We start from the raw sequence: 15,876 nt of genomic DNA, 5'->3' as shown, positions 1-15,876 counted from the left end.
TCAGTACAATAATTTATGTTGATCACAATATTGTAAAATAAAGTTAATTAAGTATTTTAATAATCATAAATTAATCTTATTCTTTCTATACATTTATAGAGCTTGTTTAACAGTTTCTTTTTGGATTAAACATATTAGGCTTAAAACATTGATTTTTAGCATATAATTATGGTTAAAAAAGACAGTAGTATATAGTTGTATATATTTTATACTTTGTTTCTTTTACATTAAAGTGTTTTAATGATTGTTAATTTTATAAATAATAAATATTAAAGCTTGTTTGTTTGAAATAAAAATCTTATATTGATGAAAATATTAAGTTTTGATTTGTAATAATCTAGTTAGTTTTGTTTGAATTTAATGTTTTAAAAGGTTAATTTATTAATAAAATGTCTTCACTTTTCCGCTGTGTTAAGGTAGCTAAGCCTAATGTATGGTCACATGCTGTTGGTGAGTTTGTTTATTCTTAAAAATATTATCGATATTATTATTATACTTAATTTTTAAATTCTGAAGACAAACTTTTAACAGTTTGAAAAATAGCTGATCTTTTATGAGCATATGTGATAAACATTTTTGAATTTTTCAAAAGAGCAAAACATATGGATTATTTTTTATCTTTAAATTATAAACTACTGAAACATTATATTTTTTTTAGGCACAGCTTGCAGATCCTTTGGACTATCTGCTTCTAAAAGTATGTTTTTTTATTATGATATTAAAGTTGTTTTACTTTATAGCATTTATATTTATTTTTTTTTAATTTAATAAAATCAAGTAAACAATCAGTGTTACATAAATAATTGTTTATTAGAAAAAAAAAATTTTTGTAATAAGCTCTATAGTCTATTTTTTTGATGAAACTTTTAGAAAATTGTTAACTTAATAAATGAATACATAAGTAACACCAAATATAGGGAGGGTAAATCACATAATTACAACTTAATTTTATTTTGTAGAACTTTAGTTAAGCTGCAAGTTGTTTGTTACAGTATCAAGCTAATGTTAAAAATAGAACCCTTTAAAGTCTAGTTGTACAATAGTTCCTTATGTAAAGAGAAAAAAAAGGTAAACAAATAAAAATCTATTTCCTTCTACATTTTTTGAGATCAGTACCTTAAACTTTTAAGAAATTTTCCTTGCAATATTTAAGGTGTCTCAGTTTATATTGTAACATAATTGTTGTAAAACAATAGTAGCACATGAATAACTTATACAGAAAATTACTTAGTAATTTCTACTAATAATAATAAAAAAGTATTGAAGTTTTTTTAAACTCTAAAAAGTAGTTTACCCTAATATTTCCTTAATTTTTAAAACAGAATTTTTATGAATAATAAAGTTATTTTACATTAAAATAAAAATAAATTTATCAGGTAACATTTTGAATCTAAGTGTCAAAGATGAAGTTGGCATAGTAACCATAGATCAACCAGATTCAAAAGTGAACACCTTAGGACAGGGAATGATAGGAGAAATAGATGGAATATTAGAAAGTATTGAGACAAATCCAGAAATTAAGGCATGTGTTTTGATTTCCGGAAAGAAGAATGGATTTATTGCTGGTGCAGATATTAAGTAATAAATTTTGTGCTTGTCTTTTTAAAGTCAAAACATGTACACAATAAATTCTGTATAAGTTACAGTATAATGTGGTAGTTTTTTTTTTTTTGAAAAAGTATGTAAGTAAAAATAATAATAAAATTTGTAAATATTTTAGAAAAATTTTAAACACTTGTAGTTAATTTAATTATTAATGCTCTCTATCTCTTAATTCTCTATATAAAGTGGAAATTTTAGTTGAATAAGTTTTTTGACTTAAAATGTAGTAACTATGCTTTATTTGTATAGTTGGTCTGTATAATATTTTTACAGCATGTTAAAGACAGCTGATGATTGCTCAGCAATTGCCAGAAAAGGACAGGAGCTTATGATGAGAATTGAAAAGAGTCCCAAGCCGTTTGTTGCTGCTATCAATGGTGCTGCTCTTGGTGGTGGACTTGAAGTAAGATACTTTTGAGTTCTTAAAAAAGTATTATTATTGCAGTTATTTTAGTTATAATGGTGTTTGACTAACTAATAATGAAGTTGAAAATAAACGCTTTTTAAAGTTATATAGATAAATGTTTTAGAATAACAAATAAGGTATACTATTAAAAAGTACAACAATTTTTATTTACTATTTACTAAGAAAACATTATAAATTTGTTGTTTAAATATTTAACAGTTAGCTCTTTCATGTCATTATCGTATTGCCACAAATAGCCCAAAAACAAATCTTGGACTGCCAGAAGTTATGCTTGGTCTTTTACCTGGTATGTATTCAATTAAATTTAAATAAAAAACACTTATGCATTTTTAGAGAGGTTTTAACAATTAACTAGTTAATATTTTCAGTTTTAAATATTTTCATAACAGTTGTTTTTGGTTAATATATATTTTGTAGTTTTTATTTTAAATAAAATATAATCAGGTTCTGGTGGAACTCAGAGACTGCCAAAACTTGTTGGAATCCCTTCTGCTTTAGATATGGCTTTGACTGGCAAAAACATCAAGGCAAAGAAAGCTAAAAAGATGGGTCTTGTTAACCAAATCGTTGAACCTCTAGGTTTGCCATATTTCTAAGTTACAAGTTTAAGTTCTAAATTGACAAACTTATTACACTAAGTTTTTTATAGTAAGTTATATTTAAAGTCACGCATTTATGTTCTATAAAATATATTTTATCAGAAAAATAATTCAAAGTTAATAAAGATCTTTATAGTTCAAGTTTTTGGTCAGAATTTTCGTATTTAACTGAAGTTTACTCTACACATTATCAGAAAAAGTTATTTATTATTATCTATTATCTTAGATATTGTTTTTAATCAATATGTTTATATTTTGATATTTTTTCCTATCAAATTATTTATATTTGTAATTAAATTTGTCAGGACCAGGACTTCAAGACGCTGAGTTGGCAACAGTGCAGTATTTGGAAGAAGTAGCCGTGCAGGCAGCAAAGGGGCTCGTGAGTGGAAGCGTAAAGAAGGCCAAGCCCAATGAGAGCACACAGAACAAGGTGATGAAGTCTGCCTTGTCCGTTGGTCCAATCAGAAACTACTTCTTTGAAAACGTTGTCAAGGGAAAGGTTAAGAAGCAAACAAAAGGTCTCTACCCAGCTCCACTCAAAATTGCTGATGTAAGTTTTTTTTTCATTTACAAGTTATGTACAATTTTAACAAGAATTCTCTAGGTTAAAAACAACATTTAATTAGTACAGTATTTTTATATTAAACACAAAGCTTATATAATTTTAATTATTTTACATGAAACATTGCAGGTTATTCAAGCTGGAATTGTTGGACCAACTGACAAGGGGTATGAGGCTGAAGCCACTGGTTTTGGTGAATTAGCCAATTCAAAAGAATCCAAAGCTCTCATTGGATTGTTCGATGGACAAACTCACACAAAGAAAAACTTGTATGGAGCTCCAGAAAAGACTGCAAAGTAAGTTATATTTGTATTTGTTTCCAACTAAAATACACTCGTGGTGGTAATATTCTTAAAATTTAAAAAACATTAACATCATATTATTTTTCTAGTATGCATTATTGTAAAATATTTATCATTTCAATTTTTTGTTTTGTTCATACCATAAAAATCATTTTAAAACAAGTTTTTTAAAGCGTATATTTTCCATCATTCAGGAACATCTCTGTGTTGGGCGCAGGTTTGATGGGTGCCGGTATTTGCGAGGTTTCAGTCAACAAGGGTTACAACGTCACTATGAAGGATGCCAGTATGAAGGGACTTGCTAGGGGTCAGGAGCAAATTTACAAGGGATACAACCTCCAGAGCAAAAAGAAGAAAATTTCAACGTTAGTTGATTGTTTAATGTCTATTAAGAGAAAATTAGGTTACGTTACCAATACTTAACCTATAATTATTAATGAATGGTCAGTTTATCGTTTTTTAATTAAAATAAATTTTTGAAAATTATAAACCTTATGATAGATTCGAACGTGACCAGCTCGTAGGCTCAATGAAGTCCACTCTCGATTACGCAGACCTGGCGAACGCAGATATGGTTATCGAGGCCGTATTTGAAGACATTGACCTCAAACACCGCGTTGTCAAGGAAACAGAAGCCGTAAGTTTACTTGATGTACGATAACTAACGATTACAAATAATTAGTTTAAGTATTTTCAGTAAAGGTATAGATAAATATTTAACAACTACAACGTTTTTTTATAAAAAAAAAATCCATAACAAGTATTGTTCAAACTAAATATATTTTATACAACTGTATATGAAAAGTATAGTAACCAAATATCAAAACAAAAAAGGGAGTCTCTTATACATTCTAAAGTGTACCACTATTACTTATAATTGTATAACTTTTAAAAATAACTTGTCTGTAAATACATATAAAGTTATAGAAATTAAGTTAAATAATTTACAACAACTACAAATCACAGGTTATTCCAGAGCACTGCATTTTTGCTTCAAATACTTCCGCTCTTCCAATCACTGAAATCGCAAAAGCCAGTATAAGACCAGAGAAAGTTTGTTTTTTTAACATAATTTTTGTAATATTATAATAAACATTTAATCTTGATATTTATAAATAGTAAATCAAACTGCTGTATTCGCAACAAAAACGTAGTGTATGTATGCTTAAAGAATTATTTTTCATGCATGATAATATTCAAATAACTAACTAATTTTGATACCAACAGGTTATCGGTATGCACTATTTCTCACCAGTAGACAAAATGCTTCTGTTAGAAATTATTACAACCGAGCAAACTTCCAAGGATACTGTAGCATCAGCAGTTCAAGTCGGACTCAAGCAAGGAAAGCTCGTCATTGTTGTCAAGGTTAGAGTTTGATGAATTGAAATGTTGTTTGTTTTGATTGTTTATTTCGAATTAATTTATAGCTAAAGTATTTTAGATTTACTGTTCTGTGTAGAGTATTGAGTTAAGTAAATGAATTAACTTTGTGACATCTCTTGTAGTTTAAATATTGTTTACAACAATATTTGCAGGACGGACCGGGATTTTACACAACAAGGCTGCTAGCTCCAACACTGAGCGAAGTTCTGAGAGTTTTGCAGGAAGGTGTTGAGCCGAAAAAAATTGATTCGCTCGCAAAAGCATTCGGTTTCCCCGTCGGAATTGCCACTCTCATTGACGAGGTTTATAGTTTCGAAATAAGCTTCTTATCAGTCATTTTGCTACTTGGTTATAGTATAACTCTTTTTTTCTAGGAATAAAAAAAAAATTTGTTACTAAAAAGCTTCTTATACCTTAAATACTTAGCAAAACATACGTATGTAGATATATTTTAATGCTTTATAAGCCATTGTTTTTTTACTAGTTTTTTAAACTGTTCGCAATAGTGTATGTAACTATTTTTTCTGTGCTTATTTTGTATTTATTTTAATACTGCTTTAGTTAGTTATTGGAATCAATATTGTTATTTTGAAATTTACTAAAAATAGATAACATACTATCTACATCAGGGCCCGCACGGTCTAAAATTTATTCGAATCAGTTAAATAGGAATTGTCTAAAAAAAGTTGCTATAATTTTAATGTTATATTTCAAAGCTTATCTATCCCTTTGTTTTTTTTTTTTTCAAAAAGTCACATTAAAATCGTCATTAATTAGACCTGCTGAAGCCTGCTACATGAAAGTTTCTAGTAAATAAATTCATTAGTATTACTATAAGAATTAAAAGCAACAGTTTTAGTTTTAACAAATTGAATTATTTTGATTAAGTGCCCACGAAAATTGAAACCTAAAAACTAACAAGTATTATGACGTCACACAGGTAGGTGTCGACGTGGCGCACCACGTGAGCGAGTACTTGGGCGGGGCGTTCGGCGACAGGTTTGCCGGGGGCGATCCTCAAGTTCTGAAGAAAATGGTCGATTCGGGATTTGTGGGGAGAAAATCGGGCAAGGGCTTGTACGTGTACGACGCCAAGAACCCTAAGATGAGGCCAATCAACCAAGGTTTGTCATTACACAAAAATACGATGTGTATATATTTTTTAAAACAAGTTGTAAATAAAAAAATAAAATAGTTGTTTTGTTTTATTATTTAATCAATCAATTTTATTGTAGTTTAATAACGTTTTCAAATTTTTTTTTCAACAGACTTGTAACAAAAGTTCTTGTTACAATATAAATTTAATATAGTTAACTATGTATACTTACAATCTTACTACTTGTATACTATATTAATACAAACTATCCTTAATAATTGTCATGGTTATTAAAGTAGTTTTATACAATTTATAATTCAATATTTCTTGTGCAACAGGAGCAATGGATATTTTGAAGGAGTTCAAGAAGACTGCAAATCCAGCAGTGTCTTCCGACAAGGACATTCAGATGAGACTGATCTCGAGGTTCGTCAACGAGGCCGTCATGTGCCTCCAAGAAGAAATCATCACCGACCCCGTATGTTGCTTGCTTTTTAAAAATTAGTTTCATGTTGTGCTTTTTAAACAAAATACAAGTTTACTCAAACTTTCATTTATTTTCAAATTTGTTAATTTTTTTGCTTATCATCAAGAATGTACTAGTAGAAAAACATAAAAAACCAATTACTCACATTTTATAATATTTTTGTTATAAAACTATTTAAATTCCCATTTAAGTATTGTAAACGGTTTCAACAAAGTAAATGGTTGATAATATTATTTTTACAATAGCTTGCCGGTGATGTTGGTGCAGTATTCGGACTCGGATTCCCTCCAAATCTCGGAGGTTAGTTCAAAGTTTAACATTAATAAGCTTGATAGTATTTTTATCTTCATAAAATACAAAGCTCTGAATTTAATTCTGCTTTTAATTCCAAAAAAAACTAAGTCTCCATACAATCAACAGAAGATCCTCAATTAATAATAAAAGTTACTGATAATTCTTAAACTTGAAGTTTAAACGTGTTTAGTAATTTATATTATAATCAAATTTTTTTGTTCATATTTCTAATTTTTTTTTTTGATTATCTACATACGTATACTAACTAAAGAGTTACTTAAAAATGTTATCAATAAGACCTAATAGCAATATATTGATTAATCTGCCATAATATACAAAAAACAAATATTTCACACTTTACTATTCAAACAGGTCCGTTCAGATATGTTGATTTGTACGGGGCGGACCAGCTTGTGGCCAATATGAACAGGTTCGCAGACGCGTACGGGGTCGCCTTCCAACCGTGCGACCTTCTGCTCAAGCACGCCAAAGACCCATCCCTCAAGTTCCACAAGTCATAAGGAGTTTAAAATCCAAAATGTTTTTGATTTTTTATATTTAGCAAAAGCCCACCTTCTATATATTTTTAAAGAGAGTTTGAGAATAGTACGGATTTTATTTTATATTTTAATTTTAAAACTTATAAACATTTTGTTATAGTGGTTTCTGTACTTAAAACTTAACCAAATTAGAAAACTGTAATGCAGAGCTTTTTTTTAACGCTTGAAATTATGTTATTTAAATTGTTACTTATTCAATAGTAGTAAGTGTTTGTTACTAAATTTTAATTTTAATCCCAATGATAACAAATTTAATTTTTATATATTTCATTTTTTTATACGGAAGTTTTTAAAACTTAGTTAATTTTATTTAATTGAACTTTATTAAGTAAATATTTCATTTAAGAAATTTGTTTTGTATTTATTAACTTCGTTACGTTTTGTTTCTCTAGATTAATTTAATAAAACTATTTTTACATAAATGTAATTGTTGGTTTTAAGTAAGAGAAAAACAAATTAAGTTTTTACTTAATAAGCGCAAAGTAGTATTCGATACTTTGATGAAACTTAACAAATTAATACTAGTCTTAATAACTGGTTTAGAGGTATACTATATTAAAAAAATATATTGAATAAGGACATTTGGTTAAAAAATGTAACAGCGAAATTTCACATTTGTTAAGTTCTTCCTTTTTTAAAATAAGCATACACAGTTCTTATTTAATTTTTTTAATTGAAGTTTTTGTATAATTTCATTACTAATGTTAATCAGATCGCTATAGAGTACATAAGTTTGACGGTATAAAAAAATACTGACACGATTTAAATAGACCCGGTAAAAACTCTATTAAATTAATAATAAAGAATATTAAGTTTTCTAACATACCTAACTGTATTTCTTAAAAAGCTCGAACTAAAGTTAAGTATTCTAGGATAAAGATACTTCGTTGAGTATATTTATGTATGTAAAAACTATTGTAAAATATTTTATTAACACTCTATTCACAAAACTTATGAAAACAATTTCTTCGTAATTATATTTACTTGTTTAAGTTTTTGTTACATTTATTTTAACTATTATGCAAAACTAAATACATTAACACAACATAGATAAAACTTTCTTACAAATCTTCTTAAAATTTCAATTAAGTATTTACTCAAAGAGAGCTAAAAAATAAATGACATAACAGTTTAATTCTAGTTGAATTTACTTCTACAAAGCTTGTTCATTTTGCTTTCACAACTGAATTTTTAGCCCGACCTTTTCTACGCGCTGCTTGAATATTCTCTCGCAATTTTTACTGATTTTGCCTGCTATCTTTACAATATTTTTACTGTTAAGAACTTATAGCATTTGCTTGGTGACAATGTTAGGAGTAAAAGCTTCAAAGTTACTGCCCCAAGTAGTCATTTTGATCATTACGCTGGAGTATAGTTGCAAAGTTTTTAGCGTAAGTTTGTTAAACACTAAGAAAAAAAGTAAATTTGAACTGAACACATACTTAAAACATTACCTTACTTTGAAATTAGTTAATATTTCTAGACATGTTTTTATTTTTACAACTTTTGCAGTTAAATTTTCATGAAAAGTAAAACGTGATGACCGAGAGGTCTTTTCGTAGACATAAGCCCTTAAACAAAAACTTTTTGTGCGTCTTCGTTTTTGTTTAATAAACTTGATACTAAAAGCAACATTTGTTAAAACAATTTTGTCCTTCAAAGCACAAAAAAAAAAGAGTAGATATGTGGGAACCGCTCAGTTCCAACCCACTATCAAATCTGAGATATTACTAACCAATGGTTAGGGGGTAACAGTTAAAGTAAAGGTTTAATGGAAAAAAATGTTGGGAATTGTAAGTGTACCAGATATGTAGACCTGATATCAAACAAGTGATCAAAATAATAATAGAAAGCTTAGTCTAAAAAGAACCATTATTTTAATAAAACTTGTTTCTAGATTGATATGCAGGCATTTAGTTTTACTTGTATTTTAGTTTAGTTTTTCTTAGATTTCAGTTTAGTTCTTTTTTATTTATAATTAAACTTTTAAATTGATTTTTTCTTTGCTACGTATAAAATGCATATATTTGTTGTTAATTAGATTTTTTAGACAATTTAGTTTAATAAAAATCATGTGCAAATAAAAAATACAAGAGCAAAAATTATTTCTGTGTATAAGTGTCAACTTCTGCAAACAAGGCGCCATGCAAAACTATTTTTTTTTTGTAAAATATTCTTGTAAATAATAAAATAAGGGTTAACAAAGTACATCCCACGGGACGTATCCGCCTGCAAATAGAAATTCAGACCTGCTTCTTATACTTTTGCTAAAAATTACTTGTACAAAGCAAATGAAAGTTTATTTTATTTATTACAAACATTTTAAAATTTTAACTCTAGTTGGTTTTACGTACAACTGTGTTTTATCAACATTAAAAAAATCATAGATTTACTATTACATAATTTACTATAAAATTTTACTTTTATAGAAATAGAAGATTTAATAATTTTTATAGCTAGCAATATTCAACTACCACAGAGCTAAATGGGCCGGGCAGTTATTTTATTTTCTTTGTCGACTAAATTTATGTGGTCATTTATACTCAATCCCTTTATCTCAAATCATCAACTATATTTTCGAATAATTTTGTAGTAGGTTTTTAATTACCCAACAATTTTTTTCTATAACTCTCAATCTATATATAATAAAAAACTGTTTTTAATGTTTAGTGTTATATTATAGCTATTGAATTTCTACTATTTGTAAAACTTATAAACGTCTAGTAAGCAGTTGACAAATTATTAGACGTATAAATTTATTTTTGATAAGAGCTTGCTAAAAAAGACAAATCAACAAAGTTTAGAGACTATAAGACATAAAGCATAACAACAACAAAAACAACTAAATAAACTAAATTTTAAGACAAGTACATACTACTAATATAAAGCATGTAGCTTTAACTATAAGCTCAAAATATTTAGCTACATATAACTTATAAAACACAGTTTTCAAACTTAAACCAATAAAAATTTTATAGGCAAATCAATTTAAGCTACGAGTTAACAAGAAAACGACGTTTAAAATTGTTCTTGTTAGTGACAAGCGTTTTAGTTTTATAAACTAACAAATATTGACTGCTTCTTTGCTTTTTCATCAACCATACTTTTTTGTTTTTCCTCATCTGCTCTTATGTTCTTAAGATCTTCACTTCTTTCCCTGTTAGACAATCCTCTTTTAATACTTTTTATTGTTGGGCATTCATCGGTCACACTGGGCTCCTCCTCAACAACTCCAAATCTCGTCACTTTTCTCCTATTTCGTTTGCTTGGACTTTTGTGCTCGTGATCAACAATTTTTTCAACATGTCTTTGTATGAGATCGTCAAATTTTTCAAAATTTGAACCTATTTTCCAATTATTTGATTCTCTTTTGACTGTTTCTAAAGCCCTCAGTTTATGTTGTAACTTACCTATCATTTTATTTTTATAGTTCTCTTTTTCCAACTCAAAGCTTTCTACAAGTTCTTTTTCTTCTTCACTTATCTTTCGATCGATTCTTTCTTTTCTTTTTTCATAATTTGCTTCAGCAATTCCCTTGCGTTCCTCGCATCTTCTCTCGAGGTGTTTCACGGCTGCGACGTAAGCTGGTAGTGTGCCATTTTCAAGTTGCTGCTTCTGCTTCAACACGTCATCAATTTCTCGTTGCCTTGGATCTTCCTCGTACTCGCTTGATGACGAAATGATTATGATGTCATTATTCATTTTTGATACTTTGGGCTTGTTGAAGTTTAGAGAGTAACACTTTACTGCTTGTATTAAAAAGATTAAGCATTTAGATTTTTTTTAAATTACAGAAAAAAAATCAGTACACGTTTTAGTTCAAAACAAAATTTTTCAACAGTTGTGAAGATACCAACAAAAAAAAAATAAAGAGTTGTTTTTGTGAAAGTATGCATTATTTCTTTAAAAGAAAAAATATTGTTTCGAAGATTATATATTTTCAAAGGATTATGGTTTAAAATTCCAGAAGATAAGCTTAGTTATCTTTATTTTCACATGTGCTAAAAATTCGACTTCTACCTTATTTAATCTTTAGCTAACTAAGCTATAAAATTCTAAATTTTATAGACACCTAGAAACCTTGTACACATAAAAACTTTTCATGCTTTATTATATGTGATACAAATGAGTTGTTATCCATTAAAAATTTTTCTAGCTTTAGAAGTAATTTTTTTTATATACTACATTTTTCGTTTGCAAGTAACAAAATGTTTTATATATATAAAAATATTAATGAATCACTAAAAATATGTGTATTAAGTAAATAAGTATCATTAAAAAGGACAAATTAAAGAAAACTTTAAAGCTTGATAAAAAATATTATTTATGGCTATAGAACCACAAAATTGAAGTTTTTTCTTGTTTCAAAGAAGCAAAAGATTCTGATATATTTGTAACTTTTAAAGATGTTATAAGTAATTACTAGAAGGGTAACATAAAACATTAATCAAAATTTTTATAAAGTAAACTATTATTTTAATTATAGTTTAGTTTAAAAATAAATAATGCCTTTAGAAGATTTTTTTTATATAGTTGATGTTAAAATTTTTACTTTAGTTATTCGTACTAACCTACTTAGTTTAATTTATTTAGGTTTTTACAGGAATATTTCAGTAAATCTTAAGCAAATAAAGTTTTCAAAAACATTTCATAAACTTAAAATTAATTTTTTATTGCTAAAGTTTATGGCTTTAAAACAGAATGTCAGATGTTCAAAACAATTTTGACGTTAAAACTTCTAAAAATAAATCTTTTGTAATAGCTAAAACCTGAGACTATATAAAAAGATATATACATCTTAAGTTTGTTAGTAATAACTTTATGAAAAAAAAAAATATACAACATGATAAGTGTTAAAGCTAAAATGTATGTTTTATGTTATTAAAGCTGATGTTTATTTTTGTCATGGTAAACTTTAAGTTTTTTTTTTTAATTATAAGTTGGCCATAGTAACAAAATTTGTCTAAATTGATATTTTTTTCAGTATATATCAACGTTTAGCATACCTTCTACTATTAGTAGTTACTTTTTAATGATTTTTAGAAACCAATAAAGCTCAATTGTTTTTTATCAAAACCTATTATAAAGTCTTTTTCGTAGTAGTTTTTTTCTTAAATGTTTCTAAAATACATTAAAAGACAATTTACATGGCATTTTTTAATATTAAGTAAATTACTAATTTATATAAATGTTTTCCTAAAACTGCTAACCCTCTGAAGAGACAATGACAAAACTATCCTTTTTATTTTTTTCTTAATTGAGAACAACTAATAATGTTTTAACTACCGGTATTTTAACAATTGCTATTACAATTTTTAACAATTTAAAGGTTTCTTATGTTAACTTTTTTATTTTGTACTTATTTTAGAGATATATTTTTTTATGACTAATCAGTAAAATAATAATTGGAAAACTGCTAGCAAAAGAAAAAGTCTTAGACGTTTTTAATAGTAGTTTTGAAACTTATACTAGATAATAGAAGGAAATTTAGGGAGCCTCAAGGTCATAATTTGAACCATACACTAAATATTCTCGAATTGATAATGAAGGGCAAAAAAAAAAGATCCTAGGCGTTTTTAATAGTAGTTTTGAAGTTTACTAGATATTACGGAAAAAAATTAGGTTTAGGAAAATTAGGGGGCCGTACAAGCCGTACAAACGGCTATAATTTGAAAATTACGCTATATATTCTTAAATTGAAGATGAAGAGCAAAAAAAAGATCTTAGTGAGTTTAATATTGATTTTTAAAGAAATCTTATTGGAGGCAGCCAATACTTTTTTTATTTTTTTAGAGGGGACATAGTGAAAAAAAAGTTTGGGAAACCCTGCACTAGGTGATAAGTTTATCAAACATTAATTAAAGCAAAAACTCAAACAGCATACAGCTACCCATTTTAGGCTATGTGATGTGTAACTTTATTAGTTTTAAAATAAATTAGTTAATGGTTATAATCTTATATTGTAAATATGCTAAATAATAAATTGAGTTTTAGAGATAGATAGCTCTACGTCACCGTTTACTAGTTTTCTTCCGTCTAAGTTGACCAATAAATGCATGTTAACAACCTAGAAATTATTACCTGCTGAGTGATGAGTAATTACAACCCATTTTCTTAAAGAATTTAAAGTTTTACTAAAAGAAAGAGCAAGCCTTCAAACTAAAGTATAGAAACCAAAAAAATTTTCAATAATTACTGTAGAACATTTTTAAAATAAACACTTTTTATTTTAATTTAATTAACTTATTTTTATAAATCTAATTAAATTTTTAATCGGTATTTTCGTGCTACAATTTCAAATAAAATTTGAATTAACATAGGAAAAATCCAAGAAGTTCTTAAAAAAGTAAGTTTGTCATCAGCTCATTGAAACTTTCATTTGATATGCTAAACCCGTACAAGTTTACTAGAGTATAGTTAATTAAAGTACTTTGTTAGTCACGAAAAAGAAACAATTATTCGGATTTAAAAATTTGTTAATAATCTAATGTAAATTTTAACAAACAATTACTGCTTTTGATGATTTGAAACATAACCAATCATCAAACTATAAAGTTTTTGAGAGAATGAACTGAAATTATTTTATTCTTAAAACAGTATCTACGAAGTCTTTTAAAATCTTAAAGTCAAAAAAAGGTTGAACTACAGAATATTTTTAATGGAATGCTTTTGAATTTTTTTTATCGTTTTTTTACCAGGTAAAATTGAAATAAAATTCAACTTTTTGCTAGTTTCAGCCTTTTACAGGCTAAACAGTTTTTTTATGATTTTTAATTTTGAATGAAGTCGAACTTAGTTATGTATTACACTTTTGTTAATTAAGTTATAAATATAGGGAAATTTAGTATGATTAGTATTAACTATAAGTCATTAAGTAATCAATTTAAAACTTATATGTAGATGATCTGTAAAGCTTTATTTTCAAGGAGTTTTTTTAAACAGACTCTTGAAAACTGGTTACTATATTTAATATACATAAACTAATTGTGTGTTTAAAAAGAATTTTTTTACTTTCTTAAAATAAAATAGCCTTTTTACTAAATCAATAATTATTAGTCGATACCTTAAATACTTTTTTACTTCAATAAATTTTAACAACACTAGGCTTAGCTTATGACTTTTTTCCTCTATAAGCTAATACATTTTAAACTAATGTGAAAAGTCACTCTTTGTCTAAAATAACTCAGTGTAGTAAACACTTACAGTTTAAAATTCGTATATCTATTTATAAATCATGATCTAAAAAGTATAATATAATGTATAGCTACTTTTCAAAAAGCTTTTTCATAAAAATATTAAATCTAATTTAAATAGTCATCTCAAGTAAATTAATAATATTGTCCGTCTTTGAATAACAAGAAATCTTTATTAACATAGCTAACCAACGTAAACTAAAACACATCCACATTTCTAAACAGTTATTTTGTAATCATGGACGACCATAATGTAATTGTGATATTTGACGGGACAAACTTGAGCTTCAATATTAATCTAAACGCGACCGTTGGAGATTTCAAACTTCGCATTTATAATGAGTGTGGTATACCTGTGCAGCAGCAGATCTTGTCCAGCTACCATGTCTGGATGAGCGGTCAGAGCTCAGAAGGTCTTGAAGACGATCGTACAATTCGCGAGGCAATTCCGAAGAACAAACGGCTTCAATTTATTCTCAGGCTCCGAGACCCGTCTCTTTCGTGGGCTAATTTTACGGTAGTTGTGCGTCCTTCTAACGACCCCAAAATCTGGTTCATGCAACAGTTCTTCTTCCACAGGCTCCAAACGGTTGCGGATCTTAAGTGGAGGATTGCAGCTAAAATACAAATAGATGGAACATATAAGGTAAGACGGAATCAAATACAATTGACGTTCAGTGGAAATATGTTGGATAATGAAAGAAACCTTTTCCAATGCGGAGTTGAAAATAAGTCGACAGTGCTCTGTGAATTGAACATTTCTCAATAGAAAATATTCTGTGTTTTATTGTGAATTTATTTTGTTTTGATGCTATTTTGCGTAATCTTTTTAAAGTGAATTTACTATGTTTTAGAACTTCTGTTGATATAGTTTTAGTGTGTAGGAGACTAAGTTGTTATCATACCAATAATTTGTGTTTTATAGTGTGAATTCAAACCTTGACTGACTAAACAATAAAATACGCAAAAAAGTTAGCTCTCATTTTATAAGATATAAATAATTATTAAACATAACTTGAATAGGAATTTTTGATTGTTGTTTAGTCATTTCCACAGAATCAGTAGCAAAAAATTGTTTGTTAATCCCTGAAATAATTAATTCTTAGTTGATTTTAACTAAACTTAGAAGAAATAAATTTTAAAAAAGAAGATTTTATATCTGCAAAGAATATATTTAAATTGACTAACTTAAAAACGCTAGTTAATAAATTTAATAGTTTTAAATATTTCGACAATACCTATTTTTTGAATGAAAATAAGTTAATTCTAAAACCATTATTTTTACTTAAATTTTTAGTAAAATCTCCCTTAAGTTCAACCTAAAACGTTCAAAGATCATTTTAAGCAATTATTATATATTATTTA

General features: G+C 27.1%; 1 protein-coding gene across 1 annotated transcript; it reads left to right on the top strand.

Annotated features, from left to right (window-relative positions):
• Positions 1 to 369: 369 nt before the first annotated feature.
• LOC145833836 (trifunctional enzyme subunit alpha, mitochondrial-like) lies at positions 370 to 7,713 on the top strand. The gene is made up of 17 exons (XM_082941042.1): positions 370 to 450; positions 659 to 697; positions 1,377 to 1,578; positions 1,876 to 2,005; positions 2,228 to 2,315; positions 2,474 to 2,608; positions 2,934 to 3,181; positions 3,323 to 3,489; positions 3,690 to 3,860; positions 3,997 to 4,132; positions 4,462 to 4,548; positions 4,723 to 4,863; positions 5,034 to 5,183; positions 5,822 to 6,005; positions 6,316 to 6,455; positions 6,710 to 6,764; positions 7,131 to 7,713. The coding sequence occupies exons 1-17, from the start codon at positions 390 to 392 to the stop codon at positions 7,277 to 7,279; spliced, it is 2,283 nt and encodes a 760-aa protein (XP_082797168.1). The 5' UTR covers positions 370 to 389; the 3' UTR covers positions 7,280 to 7,713.
• Positions 7,714 to 15,876: the final 8,163 nt, after the last annotated feature.

Source organism: Thalia democratica, chromosome 1, assembly GCF_965202585.1.
Source record: "Thalia democratica chromosome 1, ktThaDemo2.hap1.1, whole genome shotgun sequence".
Taxonomy (NCBI): Eukaryota; Metazoa; Chordata; class Thaliacea; order Salpida; family Salpidae; genus Thalia; species Thalia democratica.
This window is presented reverse-complemented; position numbering and strand designations above follow the sequence as displayed.